This window comes from Prenolepis imparis, unplaced genomic scaffold, assembly GCF_030444845.1.
Source record: "Prenolepis imparis isolate NDT839.2.m4 unplaced genomic scaffold, iyPreImpa1.0 SCAF_15, whole genome shotgun sequence".
Taxonomy (NCBI): Eukaryota; Metazoa; Arthropoda; class Insecta; order Hymenoptera; family Formicidae; genus Prenolepis; species Prenolepis imparis.
The window spans coordinates 152,925-176,982 of NW_028141173.1; the positions used below are offsets into that span (position 1 = coordinate 152,925).

The 24,058-nt window shown below is 34.1% G+C and overlaps 3 protein-coding genes and 1 long non-coding RNA gene across 6 annotated transcripts in view; 2 read left to right on the top strand and 2 right to left on the bottom strand.

Moving 5' to 3' along the window:
- Snf4agamma (SNF4/AMP-activated protein kinase gamma subunit) overlaps positions 1–17,887 on the top strand; it is a 43,461-nt gene extending 25,574 nt beyond the window's left edge. For all 3 annotated transcript variants that reach the window (XM_083055494.1, XM_083055492.1, XM_083055493.1), the window contains 9 exons: positions 3,256–3,389; positions 10,166–10,214; positions 14,183–14,320; positions 14,417–14,569; positions 14,710–14,888; positions 14,966–15,169; positions 15,254–15,400; positions 15,487–15,580; positions 15,684–17,887. In XM_083055494.1, coding sequence (XP_082911620.1) covers positions 3,256–3,389; positions 10,166–10,214; positions 14,183–14,320; positions 14,417–14,569; positions 14,710–14,888; positions 14,966–15,169; positions 15,254–15,400; positions 15,487–15,580; positions 15,684–15,991 — 1,406 coding nt within the window. In that variant the 3' untranslated portion in view covers positions 15,992–17,887. The remainder of the gene's footprint in view (positions 1–3,255; positions 3,390–10,165; positions 10,215–14,182; positions 14,321–14,416; positions 14,570–14,709; positions 14,889–14,965; positions 15,170–15,253; positions 15,401–15,486; positions 15,581–15,683) is intronic.
- On the bottom strand, positions 7,169–8,096 carry LOC145946096 (uncharacterized). Its single transcript, XR_014426979.1, has 2 exons — positions 7,684–8,096; positions 7,169–7,519 (listed from the first exon to the last, which is right to left on the bottom strand). It is a non-coding gene; the product is annotated as an uncharacterized LOC145946096 (long non-coding RNA).
- Positions 17,888–18,151: 264 nt separating the features above from the next.
- L(2)k09848 (WD repeat domain 74 lethal (2) k09848) lies at positions 18,152–20,072 on the bottom strand. The gene is made up of 7 exons (XM_083055499.1): positions 19,891–20,072; positions 19,598–19,745; positions 19,413–19,508; positions 19,020–19,326; positions 18,830–18,927; positions 18,540–18,741; positions 18,152–18,442 (listed from the first exon to the last, which is right to left on the bottom strand). The coding sequence occupies exons 1-7, from the start codon at positions 19,946–19,948 to the stop codon at positions 18,341–18,343; spliced, it is 1,011 nt and encodes a 336-aa protein (XP_082911625.1). The 5' UTR covers positions 19,949–20,072; the 3' UTR covers positions 18,152–18,340.
- Positions 20,073–20,143: 71 nt separating this feature from the next.
- On the top strand, positions 20,144–23,947 carry Hsepi (D-glucuronyl C5-epimerase). The gene is made up of 6 exons (XM_083055498.1): positions 20,144–20,821; positions 21,055–21,204; positions 21,354–21,482; positions 21,569–22,282; positions 22,398–22,585; positions 22,674–23,947. Exons 2-6 carry the CDS (start codon positions 21,067–21,069, stop codon positions 23,203–23,205), a joined length of 1,701 nt encoding a protein of 566 aa, XP_082911624.1. The 5' UTR covers positions 20,144–20,821; positions 21,055–21,066; the 3' UTR covers positions 23,206–23,947.
- The last annotated feature ends 111 nt before the right edge of the window (positions 23,948–24,058 follow it).

Sequence of the window (24,058 nt, forward strand, 5' to 3'; positions counted from 1 at the left end):
CGGCTCCGACAACAGCGGCAGCGACACCAGAAGCTCCGTCTCCTCCGCGTCGTCGGACATCCGGAATCAAGATACGAGGTTTCTGCAGGAGCTGTTGAGCCAGAAACACGACAGCAAGCTCTACTTGCACGAGCGACACGTATCCCGTGGCTCGGTCAGTTCGGCGTATTCTTACGGTTCTTCGTCCTACGGCTCGTCTTACGGCTCCAACTCGTCCAATCATCATCATCAGCAGTCCAATCAGTACCACACGATCAACAGCCACCATCATCCTTCTCACCATTATCATCATCATCGGATAGCGAGCAGTGGTAAAGCGTCACCGTCGTCACCTAGTCCGACCAACGAGCACGAAAAACAACATCACCATCATCACAGCATACAGGAGATGATACGACACTTTGGTAGAAGATTGGGACACATTAGACGGCAAAGCGAGTGTCACGAGAGTCCCAAGAAACGGGAAGAAGATTTCAGGAACAGAAGTCAGAGTTTGGACGGCGGCGCCAGGCATTCCGTCAGCCTGCAAGAGACCGATTGCGAGACTACCTACAGGATTTATGAAAGCATACTCAGGCAAGGTAACTCACGCGAGCGAACGTGAGCAAATATCCTGATACGAATGCATCATCGGCATTACTTTGTTAAATTATCGCCGAGACGCGTCCTTTTTCTGCTCGATAGTTTAATATGTAGATGGACGTCTATGATGAATATACTACTATTTTACTTCATTTTTATCAGTGCAGATATCTATCACGGTTTCTATCCTATATATAATAACTGCGATGACGAGAAACAAAAAATTCGGAAAGAAAAAGGATAAATAATTCGATACTCTGTTTATCTTGAAATAGATTATTAATTTGTGTGTATATAGCTAAGCGTGTATATAGAAAAGCGTCGAAAGAAAAGAGATATGGATAATTGACGATCGCGTGTCTCTCTTTGCCAGACTCATTCGCCCTACTATTTCGATTTTCCGGCTGCCTTTCATTGCGCAATATGTTTTCGTATACCAACTACAAACGCGTGCGGAAATTCTCTCGCGTGTCACTAAATTGACCATTCGTACAATGTTGTTCGTTACATATGTACTCTTGTCAAAATGCCAATTCATATTCAGATGCGATGTATGCGAATATCATAAACGCGTCTGAGAGATGCGAAATAATGAAATCAAGTACATAGGGTGGGGGGGGGGGATAATACGAATAAATATTTAAAGAATAATCGCTAATTTTAATACGCGCGGGAACGTGCCGCGAAAGGCGATTGCCCCTTTTAACAATTTAAATCTATTACTAGTATCTTTTATTAATTCGAACATCTCATTAAAGTCTTAATCTTTGTTTCGAGGGAATTTATGGACTTTATCTTTTCTGCATCTTTACGTCTTCAAGTATTAGGATGTGTTCAATGTGGTCAAATGCAAATATATATAAAGATAGATATATGTGTGTACATACATATCATATATAAATCTTTTCTTTTTATCGCATTTCTATTTATTTACGTATTGTTTCAATCTTTCGATTCAATTTCTGAGTCGGTCACACCGATACGCTTTGTTTCGCGAGCTTTTATAAAACTCGGCAATTGCATATTGACACATGAAGCTTGCCTTGACCCGATTATATAGTTATTATTATATAGTTGTTGTACTGCAAATGTGTGACAAGCATGTAAAAACTCATTCGATATATCCTATATCTGCACATTTATAGAAAAATGGAGCATTTATTAAAAATAAATTGTAAATCCATTTTTATCGTAATAATTTGATTTCCATTTCGCGTTATCTTGATTTGATTCAAATCAAAATAACGAAATGGAAATAAAAAGCAACCTTAGTGCGCGTACGCTTTCGCGATCACATCCCTAATCTCCGCAAGATTACTTTTATTATATACGCCGCGTTTTGTTGTGATATAACAACAAATCAATTCTGATATTATTTTGACCGTATACAGATATGTATTTATTTCGATTTTATGCAAAGAAAAAAACAGAAAATTAGTGTGTACTCTATAATTGGATTAATTTTCGAACGTTACATTATCTCTTCGCGTATCATATTTGCCACGACAATTGGAATAATTTGCAAATTTGTAATTGGCAAACATCCGCTTCACTTTTATACGTATAAGCGCGATGCGCGCGTTCATGAAATAAACACCGCCGATAAAGCGAGATATCGCTTGAACGTCTCACGCTGAGGAAGCAAATTTAATCGTAGAAACGTGCGCAAACGGCCTTCGTTGAGAGAAAAACAAAATTCCAAGACCCCGGCCCGCGATGTCAAAGCGTTCTTCAGCGGGCAGTAGCTAATGACTTTAGTATTCTTTTCTATTTTACAATGAATTAATGGATAATAGTACTGTGCTCGAAAATCGAAAATCTTTGATAAATCGTATCGAACGTTTATAGAAATAAACGAGCAAAATATCGAGTTTTAACAATCTTTCCATTGGCAAATGTATTTGTGTAGATGAAAAGTCCAAGTCTGCGCTGCAAGTAATTATATATAAGAGTGAATATATTATTAAAAGAAGACAAATATAATATTTCTTTTTTTACAGGATTTTGATATAATTATTTATTATATAACGCAGTAATATTTTCTACGAAATGTGTCCAGATTATTGTTATTTATATATGTATATGACGGTCATAATTCTTATAATATATTTTATTATCTTCCTATAATATTATATACTATAAGATATTTATATTTGAATATTATAAATAAGTACGATATTATGTGTACAATCTCTTTACAAGAAATTGCACTTGAAAACAACATTAATTACTTAAATTTATTGAATAAATGGTACAAATTTTGAAAGTAAAAGTTAATAATAGTTTATTTTTAAATACATTTTTTATCCGCATAGTAAGAATGTAAATGGCACAAGTTACATTTTACGTAATTTGCAAGAATAAAAATTTTGCGTTTGTTCATGAATTGTCTAATGTTACATAGGCTATTAAGAGCGAAACTTGGGAGAATTGGCTTAATTGCAAGCGTAATGACAGTTGATGAATACGCATGATATAATCAATCAAAGTCGTTGATAAATACATGTTAGTTTAATAATACAATGGAACAATCATTTTTACATTCAAATGTTGTTTCTCTCTTTTCTATAAACTACATATATACATATACATTTTATATAATATATATATATTCAGTATATAATATATATATTCATTATAAAAATTTTTTATTTCTTAATCTATTTGTTTTAGGTGCGCTAAGAAGAAGTTCATTGGATCCAACAGCACGAAGATTGTCTCTTGGAGCACCTGCAATACCTCACAGAGCGTCTGATGCTTGCCTGGATCCGGTTCACGCTGCCATACTCTTCAGAGATGCTAGAGGGGTAAGTTGATTGTCATTATTCGAATATAATAAAGCTGTCTTTACTATTTTAATTTATAACTTTTATATCTCGCACCAAGTATTATATATACAATGCATATATACACAGGGCGTTTAAAAAAAATTTCTCAACATTCATATGATAGATAGTACACACAATACTGAGAGTAAAAAAAGTCTTAGTAAACATTAAGTCGAAAACTCAATCGTTTCAGAGATATAAACAATTTTATATATTACTATCATGTTCGATTAGTGGCTCTTATGTGTCATATATGAAGATTTACCTCGGTGTTTACAAACCTTATTTATTATACAGAAGGTGTTTTATATGTCCTCCTTTCATTACAATGCACACTTGGAATCCTCTTCTTATTACAGAGTTGCAAACTCTCGAAAATTTTAGTGTCTTTGTCGGATTATTTGACAAGCACGCAACTCTCTCTGTAAAAAGAAGATGTTAAAGAAACGTGCATTGTAATAAAAGGAGAACATATGGAACATCTTTTGTAAATAGATTTGTAAACACGGAGGTAAAATCTTCATATATGACGCAAAAGCCATTAATCAGTCATATGATAGTAATATATAAAATTGTTTATATCTCTGAAACGATTGAGTTTTGGACCTATGTTTACTAATTCTTTTTTATTCAGTATTGTGTGTACTATCTAGTATATGAATCTTGAATAGTTCTTTAACACCTTGTATATATACATATATATTTACAAGTGCATTAGTTTTCAAAGCAATTAATTTTTTTACATGTTTTAATAATGGTATAGATATTATGGTAAAAAAAGTTTCATTTCTTTTTGGAATAATTATGCACAAAAAAGAAAAAAATGCCATTGTATATTTTATTCGGTATATTCAATATAAACGAATAAAAACAATATATTTTGATATCAACATTTTCAGTAATATCTTTTTTCGCGTGTAAAATTATTCCAAAATATGCAAATATTTTTTTTTTATTTATATAATAATATATTATACTACTAACTTATAACATTTAATTGAAATAATATTGATTGAAATAATATGTCGAAAAATGGAATCTCTTCTCTCTCTCTCTCTCTCTCTCTCTCTCTCTCTCTCTCTCTCTCTCTCTCTCTCTCTCTCTCTCTCTCTCTCTCTCTCTCTCTCTCTCTTTCTCGCGTACGAGGGATATGATGTATATCTTTTTGTGATAAAGCGGAAACGTTTAATGAATAAATCGTAGCATATCGATTCTATGAAGGACTATTGTGGATCTAGGTCATGAGAAAAGTTTACCGACGAGAGAAGGTCGAGAATATACATATATGTATATAAGACTTTTTCGTATACATGTATTCTCCAAAGAATATTAAATAAAATATTTAATGGATGTTTATTATTTTTATCGGATTATAAATTTGCGAAATATAACAATAAAAGTTGCAGTATTGTAAATAAGTTTGTATCAATATTTGTATGTAAATTGTGTCTTATATATTTGATATTAACATTCAAGACTTAAACCTCGTCGATAAAGAACTTTTCTTGTAACGATATATCAGAGTACAACTCTGTCACGCGTTGATAATTTACTTTTGCGGCGCAAAGTTTGTAAAAAATAAAATCTATTATACATACTCGAGTATTCTTGATTTGTTTGTATTTAAAAAAAGTTTGACATTTTTAATTCACACGTAACTAAATGGTTTTGTAATTTAAAACTCGCAGACATATAATTGATATTCTGTTCTTTTTCTAATTTTTGGCAAATAATGCGTATCAAGAGTTATTTTAATTATGTAGAAAATAAATAATCGATGAGACTAATGCGCATCGCGCAACAAACTTTATCTTTTTAATACATTTATTTTTCCTAATTAGTACGTCAATTTTATTTCTTAGATGAGAATATTATACTTGACGATCTCAATTAAGTCTCAAGTTTTCTCTCTACTACGTTCTCTACTATGTTTACTTTACTGTCCTGTTATACCAAGCCAAGTACATATTTAAACGCTTATCGATGTTCTTATCGTGCGCAATGGTGACTCGACACATACTGCTTGCAAATGCCATTATCTGTGTGTACAAGACCGAGGAAATAATATTATCCAACAAGTTTTTGTCTCTTGTTCTTTTTCTATAAAAGAGTACTTGTGTAAATCGCTAATGATCAACTGGATTCAATGAATTATTCGGTATATAACAAAGATACGCGCGAGATGAGGCGTTACGCGCATGTAAAGCGATGCGCCGTAAATTTCATATACACAACGTGTCGCAAGTCGCAAGCTCGACGAGAGCCATCGGGCGCCAGTCTGAACGGGATGATCCAGTTGAACACGGGCGACCGAGCTGGTGTTGTGGTGTTGACGATTGACGACTGATTAATGTCTACTGTCAATCGTATCGCATCTCGCGATGAGACTTTTCTTTTCCTCGTCTCTGGTGATCTCGAGATCGACCGACCGGCTTGTGTACTCGATCGTTATCGAATAATATTGAGACGTAACATCCTAGCGAGATGCTTCCTTATTCGTGCCGGCAGCTCGATGCGAGTTTCCGTTCGGTGAAATTTTCAAGAGCGCGTTCTTATGAAAAGGATAACGAGTGAGTGCGATGAAATCAATCAATCGGCCAGTTTTTGAAAAATTTGCACGGTTCGCGGCGGTGATTGTCGCTGCATCGATGGCGCTTAATTATTATTAACAGGTTTCCCTAATCGCGATGGAATTAATTAACTGTCATTTCGTTCCATGTGTGAGTAGTCGTCTCGGACACTTGACATTTTTACGAACGTCTTTATATACATAGTTTTTTATTCGTGTTTCACGTGTATAGCTAACAATAAGAGTTAACCATTATCTACCAGTATCAGAGTCAGTATTCGCGCGTTAAAAATAGAAAGTGATAAAAACGTAGCATCTGTTTTTCACCTATAAAGTAATAATAATAACGATAATAAAATAATGATATATAAGGTTTAATTTGAAATCGTATCTTGGTGCACCGATTGCCAATGAGCAACAATACAAACACTTGTTGCTAGAGAAACATGCGCGTGTTGTTATCGTGCGCAGAGCGCAGCGATACTACACAAGCAACGAATCCTTTTGACCTATCGGCCCTGACCTCAACATTTTCACTTATTTTTACAATCAATCAACTTTGAATATCAATACGAATGAGATAACTAGCGTCCGATTTTTCAAGATCATCAGTGTTTTACCTCGATCACTAGAGAGAGTGGGGAAAAACAGGTTTTCTATTACGTACGCGGAGTACACAATATTTTTGTTGCGTCATAATTATTAAGTGCGCGATGATGATAAAGTGCGACTTTATATATATATATATACAGGGTGTCCCCGAACTCGCGGATCAACTCTCGTGGGTAGATTCCTGGGATCATTTGGAGACGATTTTTCCTCAGCGAAAATGTCGAGGCACCAATAATTTTCGAGTTATAAGGGATTGAAAATAAAGGATTTTTCACAAACTAAGCCTTGTGGAAATAAAATATTAACAAAATCACATTCTTCAGTTAATTTCAGATAGAGTTTACTTTAATAAAATTTTAATATAAGGCTTAGTTACAAAGATACATGATGACAAAAATTGGGAACATGCAAAAAATGATGACCTCCCTCGACATTTTCGCTGAGGAAAAATCGTCTCCAAATGATCCCAGGAGTCTACCCACGAGAGTTGATCCGCGAGTTCGGGGACACCCGTATATATATATATATATATGTGTGTGTGTGTGTGTGTGTGTGTGTGTGTGTGTGTGTGTGTGTGTGTGTGTGTGTGTGTGTGTGTGTGTGTGTGTGTGTGTGTGTGTGTGTGTGTGTGTGTGTGTGTGTGTGTGTGTGTAAAGAGAATATATAATGAAGAAATCGTGTACGCGCGTAAAATGTACTTGAAATCTTCTGAAACTTCGTCTACCGAATGTCGAAGCTGTTTGTAAACAATTGCGAATTATATTTAGATGCCCATTACCCACGACTTGATCGAGTCGCAAATATTGGAAGCGGCTCCGACTAAATTCCACACGCGAATGTAACTACGCAATGCTTTCCTTCCCGTGTTTATTTCTAGATTTCAAACGTCATACTGACAATTCTCGAGTTTTCTCACGTTTGACTGCATCTAAAAAAGATATATAACATCGATATCACATCTTTATGCGCGTACTTAAAAAAAAAAAAAAAAAAAAAAAAAGATTTTAATTTACATTCAAGTTGTAATCTCTATATTGACGCTTGCGCGAGTTTTCACGTGAAATGTTTAGCAAGTATTACAAGTCAACTTACGATGGACGTCTCGATAAGCTGATAATTGCATGGATAATTACATGGATTGATAAACTACAATGTTTCTTGGCGAGTGCGAGGTTGACGCAATGACGGAATTTTCGCGTGGGCGTTCCATATAAATCTTCAGAGACTTGTTTAAACTGATTCTTGTAGGTATCGTATTTTGAAATTCCGATTCCGCTTTTGTTCTACGGAGGATTGCATAGGTTTTTCGCTTATTTTTCAATTCGCGACGCCTCATCAACAAGTTGTCGCCTCTCGGATGTCGCGTGTTCCTCATCGTCGTCGTCACCGCCCATGACGCACGAGTGCTTTTTTATCTTATATATAACGGCCTTGCGAACGCCTTGTCCCGCGTTTGTATCGAAACTTTGTCACACGCCTACGTTATTGCAAAAATCCGCGTAATACGCGTTATACGCCGTATACAACGCGATAAGGACTAACATTATCGTAACGCTTGTTAGCTTATTTCTTTGTACGTTTCTTCGATAAAGCGAAACCATGTTGCTCGATGATAAATTAATTTCGATATTAAGTTGACCGATAGAAAACGCGACCATCGCGTTCAATGTTCAATGGCTGGTCACTCTCGGCTGAATTTTCGCCAGAAACTCTGACTCTCCATCGTACAGTATTTTTACATTCGATTAGACACGAGGCGTGTTTATTCGATTTCGCTTACGTTTTGCGATCCTTTCTTTTTATCTTTTCGGATGATTAAGTTTGTTGATTTTGACCAAATATCTCAAATTATTGATAATGCAATGCAATAAATATAGCGCTGAAGATGCTTGGCGCCTTCTCTCCCTTCTCCTTTATCGTACGTTCGTTTATTATATTTGTTACATGCCGTTCCATGTTTATCGTTTTACTATTCTTGGCGCGGATCGAATGAGCTAATCGTCGCAAGTTGGAAAAAAATGACCCTATAGGGGAGAGGAAGAAGCTTTTTCCAAACCAATGAACCAATAAAAAAATGGCGGTGTATCGGGGTTTTTTTTCATGTACATACAGGAAAGAAATTCTCAAAGTTTAATCATTCTGAATTGGTTCGTAATCAATCGGATGCAACGTAATTTAAAACACGATGATCACTGACAGTCTTTGACGAACGTTAGTTTTGCAAATTTCCTTAAATTCATTATACCTTAAAATACTAGGTGTAAATTCATTTTTGCTTTCTCATAGAGCAAGCTTTGTTTGAACAAATTTTGGCTCAATCTTTAGCAAAAAGTTCAATCTCTTCGAGTTACATCAATAACAGTATGAAAATTAAGAATGAACAAAATTTGGCAATTAATTGATTTAAAAAAAAAATAGAAGATATACATAGATTTTGGAAGAAATAAATTTATAAATGAACAACTACAAAAAGAGAGAAAGACATTTGCCGTACAAGTTTAATTGCCAAAGTAGCGCGCAACTGTTTGACTGTTTATCGACAGTCGCAATTTCTTGGCAATCTCTCTGCAACTAGCATCTAGCCACACTCTACAACTGCCGCGTGAGAGAGTTATGAGTTATGCCACCGTCGAAAATATCTCGAATAATTCGCTCGCTGTGTACTATTTCACGAGTATCGAAGGTGTTAAGCGACGTGTTAATTTCTACATGTATTCACTCATCACGACAATGTAATTATCGTCACGAAGACGAGAACTCTAGCTTGGAACTGCGTTGAATCCCGGTGCTTTGATCATCGCTGTCAGTTCCGAAACAAAAGATGACGAAAAACAACAATGAAGATATATAATGAGACTGTTGAATAAAGAAGGCCAACTTGACGCAACACACATCGATAAACTTTGATCGAACGCAATTTCTTGTTGAAATCCTTAAAGAGTGAACGAGGCGCTCCGTTTAAAATAGTTTCGCGTTGTCAGTTTTAATCGATACGAGATGTTATTTCGACGTCAAACAAGCGAACCGACCGGAAGTATCGGTAGGAGCTCGGATGTGGCGCAGACTACGAGTTCCGGAGTTCTGACGAACTGGTACACGAAAATCAAGAGACGACATACTTTCAGCCCGAGATTCTTGCTGAAACGGAATCTGGTATATTTTTTTACAGACAATCAGTGTGTAACGCGTCAGCTTCCTTAAAAATATTACGTGAGAAAGCGGTGGAAAGCGAATTAATTCGCGAAAGAGAGAGATGGTGCGTCTCTCGCGACGATAAAAGTCTTAAAAATATATAAAGATATAATATGCGATTCTTTTTATATATTCTGCTCGAAAAAAGAGGCACTCTTGTAATTCAAGAATTCAAATGTCACTTATTTAAGCATTTAATGATAATAGTAGTTTTAGAGAATTCCAATACATCATTTTTCTTTCTAGGAAATTTTACTTATTTATTACTTAATTAATAATTAATATTATTATCGCACATAGTAATAAGTAGATGATCAAGCGATATAAATCATAAAACGATTCGAACGAAATGTTATTAATTTTTTTTTCTTTTATTTTACAGCTACCAGTGGTGGATCCTTTCCTGGAGAAAGTCTCACTCTCCGATCTTGGTAAGTTTTATTATAATTATTTTTTCTTAATTTTTTTGTAATAAAAGTATAATACCCCTTTCGAATGTCACTATAGAAGGGACACAAAGTTCTTTTTCTCGCGCGAGGGACAATTTGTAAACCACTGTGGATTAATCAAACTAAAAATCTCGAATCTAAAAACCTTACTCAATATTAATTGAATCTAAATGTTTACAATAAATATGAAAGAAATAAATTGCAAATTCTTTAAGTACAGAATCGCACGCACATGCGTAAAAAAATCGGGTTAACTCAATTTTGAAGGATATCGATATTGAATATTAAATAAATGGATGTTGCAGTGTGTATATAAGAAGAGAAGTCTCTCTCTTTATCGAAATAATTGATTTTGCATCAAACGTTCGACGTTAAAGAAGAATCCTATGATAATGAAAAAATTAGACAAAAATTCTCGAATAAGTTAATTTCACGATACAAGCGACAGAAGCGGTCGAAAATGTTGGAGACTTTACGCAACTTGTTATTTTTTTCTCCATTTTCTTTAATTAATTAATTAAGAAAATTCAAAATTATAGACGACTCGTAAAGAATGTATATATACTCGTATATATATTTTAGTATAATATTTTAGTGGCTTAATTAATTTTTTTAAGCAACAATAGCGTCTGCATTTTAATGGATACGTATATCGTTTGAATAACAGCGTCGCAACAGCTTCTTCCACGTGCTTTGCAAACTCGTATAGCTCTCCCCTTGAAATTGTGGTACTAGGTCTTTCGACGTACCCTGGTGTATGGTCGCGATCGATGAGTTCCCGGGAGGCCAGCTGGCGTTAAAGGGCGAGAGGGAGGGATTCGCGATACAGCTTCACTTTATCGTACACTCGCATTCTACGTTGCACTCACACCTGCAGTTCCTATCTAGGTCTAGGTCATATGGGGGAGGGCGGGTTACAAAATTACTTGTATTACAAAATTACTATAGAAATTTATGTTGATCTCTCTCTCTCTCATTGCCAAAATCATTGTTTCTAATTTTTAGTTTTTTAATTTGTAATTTTAATCTTAATAAACTGTTAAGAATAAGGGAATCTTTTGGCTCCATTAACGATAGTATTTTTACATCGCACGTTTGAGCACACACGTGTAGCACGCACGTAGAATTCAAAGGACGGCGAAGAAATAAAATCTGAAAAGGGAATATAGCGTAATATATATTCGATAGAATGATGGACGATGTGTGTAAAATCGGAGACGAAGCAGTCCCTCGACTCTGCCAACAAGTAACTTGCAGCCTACTGTCTCTACTTGGGCGTTTCTCTTCAGATCACGTCCAAGCGCGGTTTGTTTGATTATTAAAAACAAACATCCCGACGAAAGAAAGTGGTGCGAAACTCGGTGCGAGCGCGCGCGCGCGTTCTTTTCGTTTTGGCAAGACGCGCACCAGTCATCTCGGGTTCGGTTATTTCTGGCACGATGCTTGAGGATGACGATAAAGAAATAGAAACTAGCGCAAGAGCGAAAGAGAAAGAGATTGATAAAAGAGTAAGACCCGAAGCGACTAGTAGACAGTCGTTGCGTTCGCCGGCGACGAAGCTGACGCTTCTCGAGAGATATCTCGCGGAGGACAACAAACAGGGTGAAAATTCGACGTCGTCAAATTCATAAGAAGGGGATTCTAGATTCTGATGAGAGGATATTTTGGAGAGAATGAGAAATTGCAAAGAGTCGACTGTTGTTTGGTAAATTGAAAAAAAAAAAAAAGAAAACTTGGCTGTTTCGGTTCACATCAATGTCGTATTAATGCAAGACGTGCCTGCCGCATGATGAGTATGTTGATTTTTCTTCCGGATAAAGGGCATTCATATGAAAGAAATCTTTTCAGACGAGAACGATTACGAATATTTGGGGCAATTTGTTGTACTCGTTGAGACGGTTCAACATCGGAGTTTCGACAATGTCAAATAATGCTGACTTTACACTACTACTCAAATTCCGAAAGTGTTCGCGCCGCTTTAAGGCAGGTCACGGCTGCCTGGTGGAGTCAGGATGACGATCCCGTGTACTCGAAAGATCTCATCAAGGAATTTGAAATGGAGAACCCACCTCTCGAGGACGAGCTCGCTTGGATTCTCTCCAAAGGTATCGCGCGCGATCATTACGCGATTGCCAAGTTGTAAAGTATATCGAGAAGAGTATCGAAGAATAAATGCTTAGGAAATTTATATTATATATACGGAATTTTATGTCACGCTTTTTTTTTTACTCAAAGCCAATGTTAATCATCTAGTCAACGTTGGTAAATCTCGAGAGATTCTGCACACGTTATAAAATTGTTGTATTAATGTACCATTAAGTACAATTGACTGAGAACAATAAAACACAACAAATAAAACAATATCTGATACGAATACGTGTTGTAAAGAGAATCTCGTGTTTTTATTTGTATACATATATAATGAATATATCGATCATATTATAGTTTAATTCTAACAATAAGCGTATAAAAAATTCTCAATTAAATTCGCTTGTAATATAATAAAGAGAAAGATCGCGTATTCTGTGAATATTTATTATAACGAATTATAAACGGCAATAGAATTTTCCCATGTACGTGTTACGATAACGTACGTGTAATGTCTGCGGTTAACGTGCATTCCCTCTTCAACCCGGATGCATTTCATGCCACGTTTACACATACACACGTGCATCAATATGCAAATCGGTGTATCATCAGCTCGCTTATTTGATTCGCCTCGGCTCTATATGTTTCCAATTCCGTCACATTCTTCTTCACCTCTCTAACCAGTTGTGCCGTAATAATACGTACATTTCTAACGGGTCTTAGATCCTTAGTCAGTATCGAGACTCCTCTAACATCGATATCTTGAAAGAGTCAGCGTTGCTGAACGCTTCTCAAACGTTGCGCATTGTGTAATTGTGAAATTGTTGGTGTGTTGGTGTTTTCATTTACTGATTTTCATTTCTTAAAGTGCTCTTTGTGTGCATACAGAAAAAATTAGTGACAGAGTTCTCTTTGGATAATTTTCATTTTCTTCTTTGAGTGTTTATCAGAAAAAAATAATTAAATTTACATCATAATAATAATAGTTGTTTATATTATATATAAAAATCTGAGAGAGAATTTTCACATATTTATTTTATATACGTATATTATCACTTTATTAATTAATTCTTAAAGCTTAATTCTTAAAGCTTGTGTATATTTGAGCTTTCCTTTTTTTCATAACGTTATGTATGACTAATATATGTAAGAGTTTCATCATCTCTTCCTTATAATATAATATAACTCATTGTTTCCAACGAAACCGTGTTATAGCAGCAAAACTTTTTTATCTGTCTTGTATGTAAATTTCTTTATTTATCATGTATATTTTAAAATATCCAACTTGCTACTCCGACATTTTATGAATATCATCTTTCTTATATGTATAATCGAGCTTTCGAAATGCTTAATCGCAATTTATCGATCATTCAATCGAGTTTCATTACTGCGTCGTGTAATATCGTTAGTCTATGAAAGCTTTAAATTAGGCCATTGATATCCGTGTTACGTTATCAGACGAAAGGTGTAGATTAATGTATTTCAACTGTGAACATTATCAGCCTGACAAAAGTGATTTTATTGACAATTAGTGCAGTGGATTTGTTCAAATTTATAAAAAATTGTGAAATAATCAAAACGAAATGACTTTTCTCGCTTAAATGTTCACTCGCATAATTATTATAGTGCAAAATTCCAATTTATCACAGTGACAAATATAATTTATGCACGCATTATTGTATAATTAATTAAATACTAGGCAGAGACAAATAATCCTTATATAAAAAAACTGATCGCGTTCGATACAAGTTTACACAAGTATAAATCTTAGAATATACACGCGGTGTGATTTTTGCGCGTCTTGAAAATGCTTCGTCGAAATCAAAAGGCTCTTCTCTACTGTCAACTATTTGGGGTTTCAGAGGAGGACGAGTCGCAGATCTTTGTTAAATTCTTCAAGTTTCACAAATGTTACGACCTAATACCGACCAGCGCCAAACTAGTCGTCTTTGACACTCATCTACTCGTTAAAAAGGCCTTCTTCGCTCTCGTCTATAATGGTGAGTTTGTGTTTGTATGAGAGAAATTTATAAATTTTATTTATTATATAAGAAAAGCAGAGAGAAGCTCTTAATGACATATCGAAATATTTTCAGGTGTGAGAGCCGCGCCGTTATGGGACAGTTCTCGACAACAGTTTGTCGGCATGTTAACTATAACGGACTTCATAAAAATACTCCAGATGTATTACACCAGTCCGTTGGTGACAATGGACGAGTTAGAAGAGCACGAATTGGATACATGGAGAAGTAAGATTTTTTTTCAAGACATAAATTGTTTCAAGTTATAGGATAATATATATTTCAATTTATTACAATTCTATATATATTCTCGTTTTGTCGAGAGCGTTGAGAAATTTATATTATATTTGGAAAACTGTTGATTTCAGAAGTTCTAAAGGATCAAGTTCATCCTCTTGTAAGCATAGGGCCAGATGCATCGCTGTACGAAGCTATCAGAACCTTGATACAAAACAGAATCCACCGATTGCCTGTGATAGACCTCGATACCGGAAATGTTCTTTACATCTTGACGCATAAACGAATACTTAGGTTCCTTTTCCTATATGTGAGTATGCATATTCCTCTCTTTTTGTCTCATGAATAAATGTCTATCTGTTTTAATCTCAAATTCAAAAATCGCAGATCAACGAGTTACCAAAACCATCTTTCACCAATAAAACGTTGAGGGAGTTGAGGATAGGCACTTTCGAGAACATAGAAACAGCTACGGAAGAGACTAGCATAATTTTAGCCTTGAAAAAATTTGTGGAAAGGAGAGTTTCGGCATTACCAATTATCGACTCTGAAGGAAAATTAGTGAACATCTATTCAAAGTTTGATGTTATTGTAAGTTGGATTTTTTAACTCTCATATCTGTATAAGATTGTGTACATAATGCACAGACGTTTATATAACATATTATTTTTTCAGAACTTGGCTGCGGAAAAGACGTACAATAATTTAGACGTTTCCCTGCGCGAAGCAAACGAACACCGCAATGAATGGTTCGAAGGCGTCCAAAGTTGCAAATTAGATGAAACATTGTTCACTATAATGGAAAGGATTGTCAGAGCGGAAGTAAGGAAGCGTTCTTTTAATTGTTCTTGAAAATGAGATAAAAAAGATAAATAAGTTTACATTTTTTTTGTTTTGTGTCTTTTTAGGTTCATAGATTAGTAGTGATTGACGATGACGATAAAGTGATTGGTATAATATCTCTCTCTGACCTGCTCTTCTACCTCGTTCTTAGGCCTTGCGGTATGTCTATTTTTTTTAACATTTCTTACGCAACTTGTATATGTACTTTTTATTTATTTATTTATTTTTCCCTTTAAGGGCATAATATTACTTTTGATTTTAGGTGAGGATGCTAGTAGCAATAAAGATAGTTCTATTTCTTTGCGAGTGCACGATTCCCTCCTGTCGAAGGCTCCCAGCTCCGCGCAGTCGGAAACGTCGCTTCCCGTCGGCGAAGTCGAGCAGCAGGATGCCGCTGAGACGACGGATCGTAATCCGACCGAAGAAGCGCCCGCGACACCTAGTCCACCGCTCAGTCCGGTTACGTCGGATCTCTCGGAGCCTCAGTCGACATTAGTGAATCAAAGTCAAGATGCAGCGTGGCGGGACGTGATAAACATTTGTGTCTCGGGTGTCTCGGGTGGGGAATGAGATGTCGCCCTTTTCACGTGCCGCCACGCACGACTAATCTCTGAACTGAATCACCGTTGCTTTAAGCACACAGCGGACTGTAATAACATAAGGACTGCATATTTGTTGCATGTCCTTTGTTGTTATCGCTCATACTCTTTGCGAGTATACGAGTAACAGTTGATTAACGATTCGCGCCAGAAAGGATAGGAAAAGGAAAAAGGGGGAAGGTGTATGTATGTGGAAGATAAGAGATACCGGTTTTAGGAATTTAAGACGTGGGGGCAATAGTCGCAATGAAAGAATTCGCTGAGCGCAATGTATGATGTAACAAACACGCGATGCTCTGTATAATGTAAAATCACTTAAGCTTAATTTTTTATGGTACAAATGCTACACAGACATGCTATACATTAGACGTTCGAGCTTTTTGCCAGGGACGATAGATAGATGCGCCATTATTTGCTCAGAATACGATTCTCTGCGCCCTTCAATGATCGAGCACTCAGAGAAACGATGAATTTCGAGAAAAACGAATTTTGGAAGAATGAAAAGTCTTGGAGATATCCCAGTTTGATCATGATTATACTGTTTATATTGCACAATCTGTGTTTAATTCATCTTTTGTAAAATATAAATAATATTTTGTAAATATTCTTTTCGATCATATATAATTGGGATATGTCAAGAAAGAAACTAACACTGAAGGAATTCTCTTGTAAAAAATGAATTTGTTATACGCTACAAAGCCTTTCATATTTTTTTGACTAATATATATCGCCAATCTAATTATAAATTTAAGTTTCTTCTTTTGTTAAAACCCATTTTTCTCTTTTATTAATGTCTCTTGAAGATGTACTAGTAAATATTTAATCTTTAATTATTGATCTTGCATAATAAATAGATCATCTTAACACCACTGGTAACTTATTGAGAAATACATATTCTATGATAAAATGCTTTATTTATCAATGGTATGTATGGTATGGCATTAAAGTTTCATTGCCATGTATTTCAAAATTTGTTTTCTACATAAATAATGAGCAAACCCCTGGTATTGTATAAATAATTATTATCGTGTTACATCTTGTGAAGAAAATGCAAATTATGATATAAAGAATTTTTTATTAGATTATATAGATGTAATATCTTTTGCATGAAATAGTTTTACAATAGATTGGAAAAAGCGTTCTTACAGTCGAGGACGATAACGATTCAGAGAAAAATTTTTATTTAAAATTATGCAAAATCTTTTTTTCATATAAAATGTAAATTTTATACCATTTGATGCCAATCTTATTCTTATATTCATATTAAAAATGCAAGTCATATTATAAGGATAGTTACTCGATTTTGAAGGGGATAGTGCCTGTAAATGTAGTAAATGTATATAAATATATCTTTAAAGAGAGACGCGTGGTCACACACACATAGAATACAAATATAAATATTCTATTTGAGATATAAGTGCAGTCGCGGAATACAAATTAAACATTAGTATTAATTAACAGGAAGCGCAGTTTGAACAAAGATTTTTGTACAGCTGAAAAGTACTATTTAATGTGCTGTAGTCGCGAGCGTTGTTTTATTTATTTATTTTGTTTCTTGCGTTTGTTGCAACATCTTGCGAGTTGCCACATTTACCATCTTCTACTTAAAGTTACTAAAAATTATGCTGTAATGCAGCGTACATTGCAAACTTGGCTTTGACACAACTTGTTACTTGTTGAGGGCACAGTAGAAATAGTCGGAGAAAATATTTAACGCTTCTCTTCATTCTATATAATATTAGAGAGACGATTTGAGAGGAATAAGCGATTGAACTCGGTACACGCTGCATCTAAGAACCAAAATTAGGAGCTATCAATGAAATATTAATGATAATTAAATTGTACAATAAATAATCAACAAATAATGCTTTTATGCATTACACAATTAAACTAATGTTGGCATAATATCCCTGTTCCTTGTTCAATCCTTGTTTCTTGTTTAAAGTTCAAAACGTAAGACGACAGTCTTGCCAAGTGACAAAAAAAAAATATATATATATATATATACTATGAATGTTTTATTTAATGACTACATTTCTTTCCTCTCTAGTTACTGACGTCCGAATCCACGTTCTTGATTTGCAAGATTCTAAATTTTGAATAATTTCAAAATAACTCTGAATATATTAATGTTTTTGTTGAAAAGAGAATGAATTGTGCATAAACAAAAGTACCGCGATCTAAAATAAATTATGTGTATAATTTCTGATTCGAGTATCGAGTATTATGAAAAGACATGAAATTTTATAAAGTGTGAGCGAATTTACAACACATACACGCGTATATTTTTATAGATTAAAAATTTTTTATTCATCTAAAATCACGTTGACAAATTATTCTTTACAGAGCCATGCTCGATTCTTGTTTCTATAGAAAAATCCGATCTCATTATCAGACACGTTAATCTTGATGTTAAGTAAATCTGTAATATAAAATAAAATACGAATTAGAAATTTTTATGGCGTTTTAAATGACACTTTGTCATGCTTTGGCAAAAAAAAAAAAAAAGAAGAAATTACTTTTTTTAAGAGTTCTTTTGTATCGATATGATGTATCCTCAAATATCTATCGAGACTAACGCTTGCAACATATGGATTATTCGTACTGCAAGCTACCCCGGTTACACCGCCGACAAATCCTTTGTATGTATTCAATACAGTGCTTGATTTTCTTAGATCAATGAGATTCAGCCTGCCTTTAGCCGAACCCACTATAATATGTCTATAAAACACATATATCAATTATGACATAATTACCAAAAAGAAAATAGAAATTTACAGACACGCACACACATATATATAAAACCTACTTTTCTTTGGGCGTCATACTTAAGCAAGTCAAAGCTTCATCTTTAATCGTTAAATTTATTACAGGACGTCTTTGAGCATATGGATCGTATAAGCGTACCTGTAAGAAATTATTCGTGCATCAATAATGTGTACTTTTATGATTGTAAATAGTATATAAAATTAGTTTTATAAAAAAATTATATTCTTTACATGTCCATATCTGCCAACTGTGGCTATCTGTTTGGTTCCTGGCAAAAAATTCAGATCCGATATGCAAATAGGCACTCTTAATTCCAGCCAGTCATGTGGAAGATTTTTTTCACTGAATGTTAGCACTTGCTTTTCTAAATCAAATAATTTCAGCCTATTTTCTAGTCCTCCAGTTGCTATTATGTTTTTTTGCATACACGAGTGACACATTCCATTCAAATTTTCTCCAGCATTTATTAATACCTCCTCTTTTCTGTCAAATGGCCATAAACTTATTTCTCCAGATTTGACTGCTGTCAAAACCGATCTGACAAAATCATAAATTATATTAATTAATAATATCGATGTATATTAATATATAAAATATATCTTTTCATTTTTGAATAACTTTACCTGTCATATTTTGATATACCAATGATGCTTCCTTGGCCCGTATTACAAGGAAACGAACACGTGAATGCTAAACTCTCGGAATCATATATTTTTACTCTGTAAGAATCATCAATCGAGCGATTAAATTTTATTTTATAGAGAAGCAAAAATCAAACACTATTTTATTATAGTTGAGCATATGTTACCTTTTGTTGTCTTTTGCACCACATGCTATTAAAACTTCTTGTTCATCATTGTCGCCCCACGCGACAGTGGTCACTTGATCATTTTCCGTAATAGAGACCAAGTCTTGTATATTTTTAATTATGTCCGTCTTTCCTCCAACTTTTATTCCTGCACAATTTACATTTTATATGCAAATAAACAATACATATTCAGCTAGATGTAGAATATATAGATGTAGAATATATAAATAATTGTAGGTTATATAACCTATAATTTTTTATTTATGATGCATTTATAAAATTTGTGTCATTACCTTTAAAAACACCCGATTTTCCGCCTACGAAAAAATTAAAATTATCCTTGTAACTCATTGTAAGTGCAGAAAGCGACGAAAAGATGTTTACTACAAATTACTAGGTTTATCTTAAAATTTATTTATCTACACGATCTACACAGTAGAAAACTTAAGGTCTATTCACACCTATTTAGTTGGAAAGCAGGGCAGAAGCAAGAGCAGGAAGCGTAAAAATGAACGCAGCTTTTTGGAACATGCCACATGCCACTCGATGCAACTAACCGATATATACATAATTATGCATTGTGTGAAACTGCATGAAAAGTTCTGTTAAACTGTTAAATTGCCGGTAATCGTTGATTCGCTTAATTTGAGATAAATGCGTGTGAGATGTTACTATTCACACCGGTTACTGAAAATCACCGATCGATAGAAAGTAAATAGTAAATATGACCGATGGGATCGATCGCGAAAAGGGAATGCAGCTTTTGTAACTTTTGCAGAGGGATATTAATATTTCTATAATCATATTCTCTTTTTCGTTCTTTATATATATATACATATATAATAATTATACGTGTGGCTTAAATCAATTTCAGTCATCTACTTGTACGTGTGATAACCGTTAACAAAATTTTGTAATAGTTTGTTTTTTATGGCGATAACGATTGAGAGGAATCATTTCGATGTATCGCCGCATACCATGTTCCAAAAGCACATGGTCTGTAAAGTGGCTTACAATTAGCCAAAAAATTCAACAGACAAGTGGAATCGTCCAATCACCCTGGAACAAATTTGTTGAATATATTCGAGGATGTTTATCATTTTACGTGCAATCTTATTGTTGACTATCAGTATTGGAAATGAATTTTGAAAATGCGACGATTTTGTGACATCTGTGTCTTCATATCAAATTTGTAAAATGAGATACTTGTGACATCTGCTCGCAGTAAGTTTTTATTTATATATATATATATATATATATATATATATGTATAGAGTAAACTAAATATGTAGTAACTATATAGCGTCAAGTTATTCATTATTATAATTGCGATGTAATTTGTCAAAAATATGTATAGCATACAATCAAATGTAATGCTAATGTATGCTGCAATTTAAATACTGCAATGTATATGTTTTCAAAGAGATAAAAAGTTTGACACTCTCTTTCTGCGATAGGTTTTGTATGAGATGATGCGACTGAATTTCAAAACAGTCTTGCTTGTATTGGTTGTCGCAACACTGAGTTTTTTACTTACATCATGGAATAATTGCGGAAGTGGTTTGCTCTTTCATACTGCAGACTGGAAAACAAAATACCAGCATAAGGTGAAATAAAACAAATTAATATCTTTTGTCGAGTCTATTTGCAATTGATACATATGACGCAACAACAAGAATAAACTTTAATATATTATTCTGTATCAGCGTATTTTTCGATATACATATTATTTATATATTTTTTTATTTCGATGTAGGATCGTTCAAGTACAGAATCGGGGTATCAAGAAATAGATTGTCATATAAATGGCGATTATTCGATAGGATGTCGTAAAGAAGGTGATGAAGTATACATACCATTTTCATTTATCCATAAATACTTTGAGGTGAGTTAAGTTTATTATGTTAGTGTTTTTTTATATGATATTAGGTAGATTACAATGATTTGATATGTACATATATAACATTGTAGATTTATGGAAAATTAGCTACTTATGATGGTCTGGAAAGATTTGAATGGTTGCACAGTTATTCAAAGATTGTAAATCCCAAGGGAAAATATGATTCCCGAGGTGTATTTATGACCTTTGAAAATTACAATGTTGAAGTGAGGGATAGAGTTAAATGTATTAACGGCATCGACGGTGTACCGATATCGACGCAGTGGGAGAGTCAAGGGTACCATTATCCCACGCAAATTGCTCAATTTGGATTATCGCATTATAGTAAGAATTTAACCGAACCAGAGCCGCATAGAAAAATTATTGAGGATTCCGATAAAGTTAAGCAAAATTGGAATGTTCCTCAAGGTTCGATTATAAGCAGAGTGTACGACGAGCAAGTTAACAGTTTTGTTTTAAAATTTGCAACACCAGAGACTAGCATTTCTGGGATTTCTTTAACGTTAGATCACGTGCTGGATTTCGTTTTAAAATGGGATCTCAATATTAAAGATAATGGAAGTGTTACAGTTGTACTAGAGTCAAGAGAGAAAAAGGAAACATACTATCTTCACTATGTTACCAGCAATGCAGTATTACATAATTATAAGAATCATGTATATTATGGAATTGGTCTAGCTAATCATCAGTGGAGACGTCTTACTAGAGACCTTTTAATAGACTTACAAAAAGGTCTTTATTTAAATGATAAAAGTAGAAAGAAATTACCTCGATCCAAGTTGAAGGTAATTGTTAAATTTTTGACATTATTTTACCAGGCATATTTTTTTTTTAGGAAATATTGTGTTAATATGATTTGTGTGTATGTGCGTGTATACAATAATCATGTCTGTACCTTAGGTAGTTAAAATTATCTTGTATGGTTCCGGTATGATTGACAATATGACATTATCGACTAGCGAACATATGGAGCAATTTTACGATGCGGCAAGATGGTTTGTCGCTAATCAAAATGTCACTTCTGGTGGTTGGCCGAACCCTGTTAAGAGAAAAGTAGCACCTGGAATGGCTATCCTCGAGCCTGGATGGTATTATTATTATTATTAGGCATATTTATTATATAACAGTATAATATTGATGAAATGAATTTTACAAGGAAATATTACACGATTACAGGTATTCCAGCATGGGTCAGGGTCACGCGATATCAGTGTTGGCGCGCGCATATTATCATTCTGGGGATGCAAAGTACTTACAAGCCGCTATTAGAGGCTTGCGACCTTTTAGACTGTCTTCTGCTAAAGGAGGAGTGGCTGCAATGTTTTTAGGTAAATACATCTGGTATGAGGAGTATCCTACAATCCCCTCCTCTTTTATTCTTAACGGTTTTATTTATTCGCTCATCGGTCTCTACGACTTGAAAATGATAGCGACAGCTAAAGACGCGGAGGAAGCGTCGAGACTCTTTAATCAGGGTATGACGTCGTTAAAGAATATGTTGACGTTATACGATACCGGTTCAGGTACGATATACGATTTACGTCATTTCACTTTAAAGACAGCACCCAATTTGGCTAGATGGGATTACCATTCCACTCATATTAATCAACTTCTTCTTCTCAATTCTATCGACAATGATCCTATTTTTATTACGACCGCGGAAAGATGGATAGGTTACATGAATGGCAAAAGAGCGGCACACAATTGACCCATGCCTTTAGATAGAATGTACCATCCCTTTCTTTTTCTCATTATTTATTTATTTCAGTCATTTTTTTATGTTTTACAGAATTATTTTTATAGAAACCTTAATGTTCCTTCAAAAAACTGAGACGTACTCTGTTTTTGCACATGTAATATAATTTTTATAACAATATAGCTGTATTAGTCGCGTGAATGTAAACGTGAAATGAATGTGAGATTTGACACTATTTGATAAATTAATATCTATTAATATTGTATATATAGTTGAGAAAATAACAATAGGATTTATGTCTATATTTGTAAAAGTGAGGAATTCCTAAATCTGGAATCAAAATCTGGAATACCGAAACGGACGACGATATCTCTGTTTAAAAATTGATAAATTTCGCTATATATAATGGTGCTGCCAATAATTGTAATAATACATATATACTATATATACATACACACACATATATATATATATATATATATATATATATATAAAATCAATAATTGTAATATATATTTATATACAGGTATCTATTACAATTATCATGTATATATATATAGCGTGATTCTTTCGTAGCGCAAATGTGACATATTGTAATACACGAGATCATAATTATTTATTTTTTTAATAATACACTGGCAAGCAATTTGTCCTAAATTTCCCCGCTAGTTTTATAATCATTGACTTGTGCATTCCATTGACTAAATATGTGCATAAAGTTGAATTCTGCAATAAAAATTGTTTAGAGACGTAATCTAGTTTGGATTTTTTTTAGCATATTACAGCATTGCACAAATTCTTTTTGTAATATATGATATATAATTATAAAAATGTTGCGTGTGCCAGATACATACGTTATATTATA

Excerpts from the sequence above, each read along its gene's own strand:
- Hsepi (XM_083055498.1), top strand. The coding sequence starts at position 21,067 with ATGATGCGACTGAATTTCAAAACAGTCTTGCTTGTATTGGTTGTCGCA. Across the intron at positions 21,205-21,353 it reads AAACAAAATACCAGCATAAG|GATCGTTCAAGTACAGAATC; the intron begins GTGAAATAAAAC and ends ATTTCGATGTAG. Across the intron at positions 22,586-22,673 it reads GCTATCCTCGAGCCTGGATG|GTATTCCAGCATGGGTCAGG; the intron begins GTATTATTATTA and ends ACACGATTACAG.